A 12,127-nucleotide genomic window follows, 5' to 3' on the forward strand; every position below is an offset into this window, starting at 1 on the left:
CGCTAAGTCACTGCGCTCCGTGGCGGATATATCCGCCGCGGAGCGTGAAGGGGTTAAAGGGGTTTTCCCACAAATTCAAGTTAGGCCCTATCCTAACCTTCTGTAAGACCCAAGTCAATCAAATTAAAATTTACAGATTCTAAAAGAGTGAATGCAATCTGAATTGCGATAAATTCTGTGCTATAGCATGCATCGCCTCAAACCATAATGTAAGAATGTTCATAGTGTCTCCATGTGACCAGTGCTGCGATGATATCATTTCTAATATTAGAGATGATGTCATTGCCAGTATATGGAGTAGCTGTGATGCATGGAAGCCCATGTATGTCATTGTGCATGCTCCCATCCATTATGTTGAACGTGCTGATAGAGTTAAACTCCCATACAAATGAGTTTGCCCATGTGACCCACTATACAGCCTCCATGCCACACTGCATTGTCCTTCTGAACTGAGACAAACATTCATTTATTTGTTGCCTGGAGCTTAGCTCCTAAATCTGATGTACCAGAACCGAATGAAATGAAAAAGAAAGGCTGAAAATTCTGGTCAATTACAATAAAATTGATTCCAGAGTATTTGGTGGCATTATAGTCTCTTCTATAACATGTAGGCAATGATTAACTTATAATAAACTTCAGCCTCAGAGCTATAAACGCATAACATGTGACTAGGATTTAGTGTTTCACCTATTCCTCTATATATGTAAATTTATATATACAAATATACACTGTATATAGTTTAAAAAGGGGTAATGAAAAGCTTAACATATTCACACCCTGCGGTGCTTTGTACACAGTACCTTTATATCACACACATAAATCATATAGCTATAGTGCAGGGGCATAACTACAGGGGTAACAGCCATAGTAGCTGCTATGGGGCCTACAGTGTCAGGGGACCCTAGGCCATACTCCATATATCACTATGGAGAGGGGCGGGGGGTGAGCAGCGCTCCGCGGCGCTGACGTGTGCCCACCATACTATGATAGCTAGCACATGTTAGTGTGAATATAGCCTTAGACTTCTGTTTATAGGTGTTTGTTGAGGTAGATAGGTGCTGTTTCTGTGAGGTGGTGGGTTCTTGAAAACAGTCAATAGAAGCATTTAAATGGTGGCTTGGAAAAATGAGTATAAAACCTGGAAGGTGGATGTTAAAATAAAATGGTGTTTTCCCTCTAGGGTTTGACCCGGAAGGAATGTTTTGGTTATTTTTTTTGGTTATGTTGGACTATGGCCACATCTTCTTTCACCACTTCGCTAGGAAGTTGCTAAATGTGCAATCCTGGATGAGCTGCACTACCAGAGCAACTTCTGAGAGTTGTAGACATTGCCTAATGCTACCTCTAGGGGGCGAGAGAGCAATGGCAAAATAACAAAAGTGACTATAACAATAGCTAAACATGATGAAATCAGACAAATGGTCTGTGGACACCCCCTACAGAACCACTCCCTTCTAGGGGTTGTCTTGCTAATTTCCTATCATTTCTACCTGTTATCTGTTCCATTTGCACAACAGCAGGATAAATTGATTCACATCGATTCACAATTGGACACGTTGATTTCACAGAAATGTGATAGACTTGAAGTTACATTGGGGCACATTTACTTACCCGGTCCAGTCGCGATCCCACGGCACGTTGTCCGACGAGGATTCGGGTCTGCCGGGATTCACTAAGATTGTGCGCCCGATATCCAGCAGGTGTTGCTGCTGCGCCGACGTCCGACGGAGTTCACCTTCTTCTTCCCGGTGCATGTAAGTGCTTGATCTTACGACACAAATCGTTTTCTAAATTCCGCGTTTTTTCTGAATCCGTCAGGTTGTCCGATGGTCACGCCCCCCAATTTCGGACGTGGAAATTTAAAAAACGTGGAATTTAAAAAATTATTTGTGTCGCAAGATCAAGCACTCACATGCACCAGAAAGAAGCAGGTGAACTCCGTCGGACCTCGGCGCAGCAGCGACACCTGCTGGATATTGGGCGCACGACCTTAGTGAATCCGGCAGACCCGAATCCTCCTCGGAGAAAGCGCCGCTGGATCGCAACTGGACCGGGTAAGTAAATGTGCCCCACTGTGTTGCTTAAAGGGAAACTGTCACCAGGAAACCTGTCTCCTGGTGATAGGTTCCCTTGAGTAGTATATATACTCACATTACACACATACTTGCACATTACACATATTTGTATATGCTTCTGCAGACCTGTCAAATCAAAAATGCCAAGCAGATTGTTGTACAGTTATCACTACAACATCAGTCATGCATTGAAGTACAGTATATTCTTATTGTGGGATCTGGACGGTCCTTATGAGTGACTGTCAGAATTCTCTTCCATGTAGTGACAACCACCCACATGATTACTAAATTCAGGCTAAGCAGAGATTTGTATGAAAAAATGATGCTACAATGAATCTATTTCCACAAAACTACACATTAATCTGCGCAGCTTCTACCACTAGATAACAGGCTGCCCCTATATGGGACTGCAATTTACATGCCTCTAGCAGTGACTGCAGACAGTATCAAAGTTAAAATTTGGGATTATCCAGCAGAGATTTTCATCTGCAATAGTGTACATGTAAATAAATAACCAGAAACTCGCTCTCACTAGACCTGTTTAACATGTAAGTCTGGTCATGTATGATGCCGGCCCCACCAATCCGTTGGCACAGTCTTGTTCCTGCCCTGATCAGTGATTTCCTGTGTGTCAAGCACATAAACATAATTTTAAAAGTTGATGTTAGAGGGAAGGAGGCCATGGATAACAAATATAAGAAGATTACCAGAGTCACAGTTATTCTTTGGGTCGGTACGATTATGGGGATACCAAATTTGTACAGGTTTTATAATGTTTTCATACATTTAAAAAAAATTAAAACCTCCTGTACAAAATTTTTTTGGGGGATATTGCCATCTTCTGGCGCTAATAACTTTTTCATACTTTGGTGTACGTAGCTGTGGGTGGTGCCGTTTTTTGCGGATTTTAATGATGTTTACAATGTTATCATTTTTAGGTCTGTACGACCTTTTGATCACTTTTTATAGAATTTTTAATTTTTTTTAAATGGCAAAAAAGTGCCATTTTCGACTTTGGGCGCGATTTTCCGTTACGGGGTTAAACGCAGTGAAAAAACGTTATCATATTTTGATAGATCGGGCATTTTCGGACACGGCAATACCTAATGTGTTTATGATATTTACTGTTTATTTATATTTATATCAATTCTAGGGAAAGGGGGGTGATTTGAATTTTTAGGTTTTTTTATTATAATTTTTTAATTTTAACTTTTTTTAATTTTTATTTTTATTATTTTTCAGACTCCCTAGGGTACTTTAACCCTAGGTTGTCTGTACGATACTATCATATACTGCCATACTACAGTATGGCAGTATATGGGGATTTTACTACTCATACATTACAATGTGCTGACAGCACATTGTAATGAATGGGTTAATCCGAGGTAGCTTCGGGTCTTCGTGAGACCCGAAGCTACCATGGCGATGGATCGCCGCTCCCCGATGCCGCTCCCCGATGCCGCTCCCCTTTGCCGGCGGCGATCAGCGATAAAACACCCGCGATCGGTGCCGGCACCGATCGTGGGTGTTACCGGTAAGCCTTTGCTGCAATATGCAGCAAAGACTTACCGGCTATGGAGAGGGCTCAGCCCGCGAGCCCTCTCCATGTACCGGGACCCGACATGTGACGTACTATTACGTCACATGTCGGTAAGGGGTTAAAGGAAATCTGCCATTTGCTTTTATGCATTATGAAGCAAACATACCTTGAGAATGCTGTAGCTGCTCTGATGCAGAAACATATCTTGTTTAAGAGTGGTGCTAAAAAACAATTCTAAAATTATGATAATGAGGTTCTGTCGCTACTGTGGCTGCACCAGTGCTCTTCTCACCCTCATTATGCACTGCTTCAGACTTGTCCTGCCCAGCCTAAGCCGAGAATACGTCATCACTGTGTTGTCCCTGACAGGCGGAGGGTATCAATTGCTGCACCATCCCCCAGATGCCCTGTACAAGTCATCCAGCTCTGGTTTATTGGTCCTGTCTGGACAGTTCAGGTAGCTCCTGTGTCTATGGAATTATTTTTTAAGCAAAACCACTTAGTTCAGAGATTAAACAAGATATGTTTCAGCATCAGTGTAGCTACAGCATTCTCAGGGTATGTTTGGTTCACAATGCACAAAAACAAATGGTAGATTTCCTATAAGAACACCCCTAGGACATGCCTGGTTACTGAAAGTGTATTACCATCAGATGAATACAGACTGGCGTAAACTTAAATATAGCTACAAATGGGAATAAAGTTTGTTCTGTGGGCACACATGCTCCTATTCATCATTATGCTGCAGAGCAAATGAATGCCCAGGCGCTTCCTGCCTAAAAAACACAAGCACAGTGTCACTCAGATGGGAGGAAAAGCTATAGGAAGCCTCTGTGAAAGTGCTTCTTGTCATGATCTTGGGAATATCTTCCCTAAACATGGTGACCCCAGGAAACTGCAAATGTATATAGCAGTGGTGGCGAACCTATGGCACTGGTGCCAGAGGCGGCACTCGGAACCCTCTCTGTGGGCACCCAGGCCATCACCCCAGAATGAAGTTCACCAGATAGAACTCAAAGAATCTTCCTGCAGAACCTTCCTATAATGATAGATGAATATGCCCTCCTCCTTTCAACTGTGTTGGTGTCCTTGGGAGGCTGAAGGATTTAAAGTTGTCAATGAACAAGGAGAAATAAATTACTGCTTAAATTGCTGTGCTGGCACTTTGCAATAAATAAGTGGCTTTTGGTTGAAGTTTGGGCACTCAGGCTCTAAAAGGTTCGCCATCACTGGTATATAGGATTCACATTTTTCCTTCCTGACTATGGGGCCTCTTTCAGCTGCAACTGCTGAGCCATCGTGCATGTCAGAAACAATGATCAACCTTATGTCCTGGCAGATGTTCACTCTCACAGGTTATATATTATCTGCTAAAATGTGCTTAAAATCTTCTGTAACTTTGTAAATAAGTAATATAACAGGTTTGGACCCTGAATAATAATCAAGAGGTGCATTCACCGTTCAGCTGGAACTGGAAACACTCAACTAGCTCCTTTAAGACCTCCGTAGGGCAAGTTATGTAAACTCACGGAGATGACAAAGAATGCTGGGAGATTTCAGCTCTGAGGTCAGAAGAATTGTGAATTGTCATACAGGATGTAAGGCAGGATGAGTAAAAGATAATATAGTGATAATCACATTCACATGTGACTATTAGTATTAAAGGGGTTTCCCCATGAAAGAAAGTCTTACTTCCATCTTCCATCACACAATGGGGCAGATTTACTTACCCGGTCCATTCGCGATCCAGCGGCGCGTTTTTTTTTTTTAATGTGGCGGTTTCTCCGAATCCGTTGGGTTTTCGTAAGGCCACGCCCCACCCCGATTTCCGTCGTGTGCATGCCGGCGCCAATGCACCACAATCCGATCGCGTACGCCAAAAACCCGGGGCAATTCAGGGAAAATCGGCGCAAATCGGAAATATACGGGTAACACGTCGGGAAAAAACCGCGAATCGGGCCCTTAGTAAATGACCCCCAATGTCCTGTAATTTCACACATGATGATATATTGGCAATGACTTATGCATTATTCCATTGCTCCCTGTTCTGTGGTGCTATTACGTTTCCTTTCCTACATTATCTACAGAGACCTGGATGGAGTTTTATGGAGGACCACGTGCTATACATATTTCTTTGATGTGTGAAGCAAGATGGGAGTTTTGACTGTGTGGTCGTAAAATGTTTGTCTGCACTCCGAGTGTTACAGCTAAAAACTACATATAGCTGCAACCTAAATGGTGATGGTAAAAAATACATTCCATACAGGGGATCAGCATAATAACAAAATTTATTTGCTTTATTCATGGATAAATCCTAACACCAACCTATCAGATTCACTCACTGGATTGGAGACCCACCTCCTGTGGTGTTGAGATACACCCAGGTAGTTGAGTGCTAAAGGACCAGAAATCATCAGAATTAAGGTTTAAAGTGGTATTCCAGTCACAACAACTTATTCAATACCCAATGGATAGGGAATAACTTGCCGTTCATGGGGGTACCAGTTATAGGACCCCTAAGCATCATGAGAACTGGAGTCTCGCTGCTGATCGATACATCTTTCGGCAACGACAGACATAGCCATATGAAGTACTTGCTTGACCTGCTATCATTTAGAGTACAACCACATGAGTCAGGGTAGGTTCCAGTACACCCCTGGGCGACAGACACTTAGTGGGCCCCTTTGCAGTGAGCTCACATGGCGGCATTAAAACATTTAGAAACTAACAGTCTCCTGTTCCCTAAAATATTCCCTAGTTTATCATACCAATCAGCCCCCTCATGCTTATTTTATATAAACCCCCCTCACCCCCCGTAGATTTATACCCCAATGGAATCCTTATGTTCAGCCTTACCCCCCCCCCCAGCAGCTCTGGGTCTGGGTATGCCCAATGTGCACATTGATGGTGCAGTCACGGCAGATGCCCGTTAGCGATCTATTGTGTACACTGAATAGAGTGTATTTTATTTATTAGAAAATTGAATGTAATTTTCCACGACCTTCTATTTGATCAGCATGATAATGTGCAAATAGAAGCTGCAGCATGTGATTCTTATGCGGCCATAAATATTTAACACGTGTTTTATTCCATTCCTTCAAAACAACAAAGTAGAATGTTCTAGAAAAACCCAGCGCTTATTGTTTCACACAGACAAATAGGACCAGGCTAGGCCTAAAATGGTGAGGGCTTGGAAAAAGCGTTTTGTAGGAATTCTTCTTCCTGAATCAAGATTTATCAACTCTTCATATGATTATCTGATGTCTGAGCACTGATCATGGGCACCACACTGTAGGGGCAGTCAAATATTGCATTCAATAGAGAAAGCTGGGGTATCTTCACAAGTGCCATAGTCCATGTATAGATCCCCCTCTGCCCAAAGTGTTTTTGTAGGACCATCAACTTTTGTGAACAAAGGGCTGAAAATATTAAATCTTGATCTGCCTCTAACCCCACCACTTAGTTTATTCAAAAAGTAAAATAGCCCCCACACACTAAATTATGACCCCCTACTTGTGTGCACTTTTCTGTTGGCCCCAATTAAAAATGTTCTCCTATATCTTCTTATAATGCCCATTTTACTTTATCCACCCCCTATTGCCCCTCTTTCTATATCCCCCCCCATACTACACCCATTTGTGTATCACAACAGTTTATAATGCCCACATTTTAGTAACCCCATGTTTATTATGTTCCCTTCTTTGTTGGATCTACCCCTTCCCTCTTCTTTTACCAATGGCAGAGGCTCATTGGTGATGCCGTCAGCTGATGGCTTCCTGCTTCACCACTGCATTCAACTATAGAGTTGAAGCCCGAAACAACCTTAAAAATCCAGGACTCTCCAACTCAATTCATGACGGATCGCAGCACCTATATGAGCGAGACCCAACATTACAACAATTTCCCTGATTCCGGGTTTATCTCTCATTGATTTGGGTCCGAACACCCCACAGACACAGCAACAACAGACACCATGCACTGTGTGATCGGACCACAATACTCACAGTCTGATTAAGTTTCAGACAATTAACTAAAAACATGCAGACTACTATCTTTATGGAGTCTTCTTCTACATAAAAACAAGTAATGGTGACTACTAGTGGGTCCCTGTGCACTACATGGACCTAATGTTGGTGGATAGCAATGAGCGGCCCCAAAGTCGGGTTCCGCATTCGTCTGCATGACTTAGGCCTATTCGTTGCCATGGCTATGATTGGCAAGGGGGTGTCTCCTGGCAAATCATTGATACAGATAGTTGCTATAAGCGTCAATTTGCCAGATTGGCTGTTCAGGTCCGGCAGCCGATCCCGACTATCCGGTCCGTTCATTTCTATTGGTGGACTAAAACCGCTATCAGATGCCTATATTATATGAAATTTGTTTTGGCTCCCTATTCATTTTTAGGTATAACAGACCAATAAACCAGGATTTAAAAAAAAAACGAAAAATAGTGCCACCATAAGATGATCTACTGTATCACTGAGGTATTATGGCGATGCGAAATGAGCCTCATTAAACTCACGTCTATGAACGACAATGACATATATTCACTTATTAACAGGGATGTGCCTCATATTGTGAACTATGTAGTCTGTAGAAACTAGACAGCTGGACTGTTCTGCCTGACAGGTGTACATTTGGGAAAGGTCAGTGTTGTCACACACATAACAGTATGTAGGTCATGTACACAAGGCTCAGGTAAGAGAATACAGCCTTAGCTACAGAAGGACAGGCAGATGGCTCAGCGCACCGCAGCCTCCCGGGAATTGTAGTTCTGCGCCGGTCCTGCCTCATGAAGCAGCGCTGCCGTCAGACTACAAGACCCATGGTGCATTGCGCGGCAGGGTAATACAGTGTTGTGGCAGGGGGTTTTGCTGTGCCGCTTCTTGCACACTCATTGCACACACGGAGCCGGCGCTGGGCAGTGGCATAGGGGCATCACCGAGGCGGGCAGCGGGGGCTCTTCCGTGCTGATGATGACGATATTTGCTGACCGGCAGAGGGAATAGGGAGGAGGGGGCAGGATTTTTGTAAATCTAAGTCATTTCCTGTTCAGGTTCATTTCCTGGTTAAGACCCAGTTATCAGCTGCTGTGCTGTCCCCATACACAATATCCCATCTAATTCTCCATGGAGCTCCGCGCTGCAGAGCATCTCACCTCCCTGCAGGCTGCCTTGTAATCGGGGGGGGCCCTGTGATGTTTGCCTATGGGGAGCACAGACTACACCCACTGCTCTAACTATTAATGGGTGACACCTCCAATCCATCTCATATGCAGGGTGCAATGCTAGACAAGCACTAGTGCTCCTTCTACAGGGCTGTCACCCGGAATCCTAGCCCTACACCCGGATTACAGCTCCTTGGGTCACATTACTGCAGCAGATCCTTTTGAATTTTTTTTTTTTGGCATTCCCATCACAAGGATCCAGGGTGGGGAGTCATTTGAATGAATCATTCGGCCTCTTATCCAGAGGGAAAAGGATACATTTGTTCTTCCGGATAAAGGCTTTTCTTTTTGGTTGGGGGGGGTCATGAACATGAAGAAGTTCTTTGACTCCCGGCGTGAATTGGGTGGATTAGGACCTGGAGTCGTCAGCGGGTTATCCAGCGGCCTGGGAAGCGGATACATTGGCAGAGTATTTAGCATTGGAAGGCACCAAGTGACTGTGGATGAGGTTTTGGCGGAAGGTAATGAATGATATTTGGTAAATTTGGTGAAATTGGAGGGCAGTGGGCAATGTGACGACGATGGGTAGTGATATAGAAGTGCGGTGTGTATATATATATATATATATCTTATACATGTATTTATACTAATGTATATCTGTGCACAATAAGAATATGAAATATTTAGATGGCGCCATCATATTCCGCAGCGCAGTACAGATCATGGCGGACATATACAAGCAAAATAAGACATTGCAAAAACAAGAGCTGCACACAAGAGCTTACAATCTATAAATGTGTACTCAATGACTCTGCTTTGCCAGTATGTTATTGTACCGTCTGTGAATCAAGGATTTAACTTTCTTTTACCCATCTCTGTATACTTGGGTTACTTAGATATGTTATATTCTGTGTATGAGTATATATTAGTTTATATATCCTAGTGTATAGTGATTGTGTGTGTGTGTGTATAAAGTCATGTAGAGTAAAATTGCATTGGTTCCCCATTAGCATGACAGATACTTGGGTGATCATAGGAAAATATGAAACAAAATAGAAATATGTTACAATGTACAATGACTTGGTTATTCAGTCAGAGGAGTTGTGTAATTTTTTTTTAATCTCTGCTTAGTCATTTGCTTCTATGTTTCCGGATTATTTAGAATATTTCCAGACTATTGAGTTTACTGTACTTATTGTGAAGAATAATAATACAATATCTGTTCTTATGCATAGTTCAGCTGATGTTGTCACCTTCCTCGGAGATTGAAGGTTCTTTCTCCTGCATTACTATAAGGCGTTGATCTCTGACATAGATTGTCAGGGTAACGTCACCATGTAACAGAATTTGTTGGTTGTCCTGTTTCTTTTACGATTCCCATATTGCCGCTCCTCTCGGAATAGTTTGTCACTCCCAAACAAGTGAATGTTTCTTTTTTTTTTTTTTGGTATTTTACACTTCTTTGTAACTGTGTTGTATGTTTGTCCCCAAAATCCCTGAGTGTATATATACCACATTACAAAAGAGTAATACGTGTTTTTGTTTAGGTAGCTTTTTCAATTTTTGTGTTGTTTGCCCACCTTCCATTACACATTTAGGCACTGGTCAGAAGTGGACAGTGACTTCCCTGAGATTGTAGAACATGGGGAATGCAGTTTGGTGACAGCGGCTTTGCCTCTAATTTGTGGGTTGTCTGCGGGTATTATTGGGGGGCTGAGTTATGAAAAATTACTTTGGGAGCCACCATTGGTTTCTGGAGTTACCCTTTAAACCAGGGGCACTTAATGATAGATCCAGGCACTGTGACTGTGGTAATATTCTTATATTTGTTATCCATGGCCTCCTTTTGTTCTAATATCATGCTTAAGAGTCTGAGGGGCTACCCTAGCCCCTCTGTGCTCTGGCCTTACAGGGTGTTACATGGGAGGATAAGACAGTGTAACAGCCTGTAAAGCAATATCACAGAGGGTGTATGGTAGCCACTCAGGCTCATTAGCATACTTTTAAAAGTTGATATTAGAAGCAAGGAAGCCATGGATCTAAAATATTACCACTGTCATTGTTCCTGGATCTATGACTGTGTATCCTTGGATTATCATGTCTCCCTTTTGATGGTAGATTTTCTTTTAAAGGGGTTGTCCTACGGTTGAAAAACATGGCTGCTTCCTTCCAAAAACCTTGCCACACCTGACCATGGTTTGTGCCAGTATTCCAGCTCGGCTGTAAGGACATGAATGAAGCTAGGTGGCTATACCTGGCGCTCCCCTTGGTCAAAAATTTGGCACGGTTCTTTTTTAACTTTCGGACAACCCCTTTAACTACTGTGTTCTATCTCCTATTGTAAAAACATGCCATCATTTTAGAAGTCATAGTTGTAGGCCGAGATTCACCTAATATTTGGCATCTTATTGCAAAAATATCCTTGCTTATTGGATACATCCGTGTAGGACAGCTGAGGTGATGCACATGATGCCAAAATGAACCTAATCTGACCCGTGAAATTAATTTTTTTAGTCAGTCTATTACATTTAGTAGGTTAAGATACGAAAACTGTACCCACTGACATCTTGTACTTTGTGAATTTGCCTTCATGGATCATATTTATGGCTCCTTTTGACATAGGCCCCTTCTGACGCATGAGGCCTCGCTGAGGCGTATTATTAATTTTCCATGTGGGAACTTCCAGTCATTTTCGCTGGAGTGTGCAGCTCTGGTAAACATGGCTGCCGGGTGTGTGGTTTTATTTTTTTTCTTTCTATTTTCACATGATCGTGCCGCGTGATATAAACATGTTTTGTAATGTGCTTATCCACGTCACGTGGACTTTTATATACAGTCATATGATATGAGTTTGGCCTTGCTGTTCAGTGAGGTGTATGGTGGTCAGACCACATAATGGCTGACTTCTTTTATAATCGTTTTTGGGCCCCCTTGTCTTGTTTGTACATTTCTGATTTTATAAAGCTTTGTTACATCCATTGAAATGGCGACTTATAATATACAGCCTGGGAAACGGAGTCCATATTTTATACAGCGCATGTGAATGGCGACGAAGCTGACAGCTTGTAGATAAATGCGTTGTATGTGTGTGGCCTTGGCCAAAGACTATAAAGCAGCGAATAATTTTGCTACTATATGATGCTTGGTGGGACGTTGTATGGGAGATATTATACGCTAAGAGCAAAGCATTGAGCCCAGAATATACAAGTAATACAGCATCTATGAAAATTTGGCACAATTTTTATTTCTGTACAGAAAAACCTCTGTATGGCGTCTGAGGTAAATGTAGATACAGTAATGCCCATATACAGCGATGGGTGCCCTGTTTTCTTGTATTTGGCCGTG

The 12,127-nt window shown here is 42.5% G+C and overlaps 1 protein-coding gene and 1 long non-coding RNA gene across 13 annotated transcripts in view; one reads left to right on the forward strand and one right to left on the reverse strand.

The window, feature by feature from the left end:
• Positions 1-12,127, reverse strand: part of LOC140127785 (uncharacterized) — a 50,895-nt gene that overhangs the window by 35,970 nt on the left and 2,798 nt on the right. The gene's annotated exons all lie outside the window — the stretch shown is intronic.
• The window catches only part of AAK1 (AP2 associated kinase 1), a 72,648-nt gene continuing 68,973 nt past the window's right edge, over positions 8,453-12,127 (forward strand). For 8 of the 12 annotated variants that reach the window (XM_072148860.1, XM_072148864.1, XM_072148865.1 and 5 more), the window contains exon 1: positions 8,453-9,303. In XM_072148860.1, the coding sequence (XP_072004961.1) occupies positions 9,147-9,303 (157 nt within the window). In that variant the 5' untranslated portion in view covers positions 8,453-9,146. The remainder of the gene's footprint in view (positions 9,304-12,127) is intronic. The other 4 variants (XM_072148868.1, XM_072148870.1, XM_072148871.1 and 1 more) reach the window with 2 other exon arrangements.

This window comes from Engystomops pustulosus, chromosome 4, assembly GCF_040894005.1.
Source record: "Engystomops pustulosus chromosome 4, aEngPut4.maternal, whole genome shotgun sequence".
NCBI lineage: Eukaryota > Metazoa > Chordata > Amphibia > Anura > Leptodactylidae > Engystomops > Engystomops pustulosus.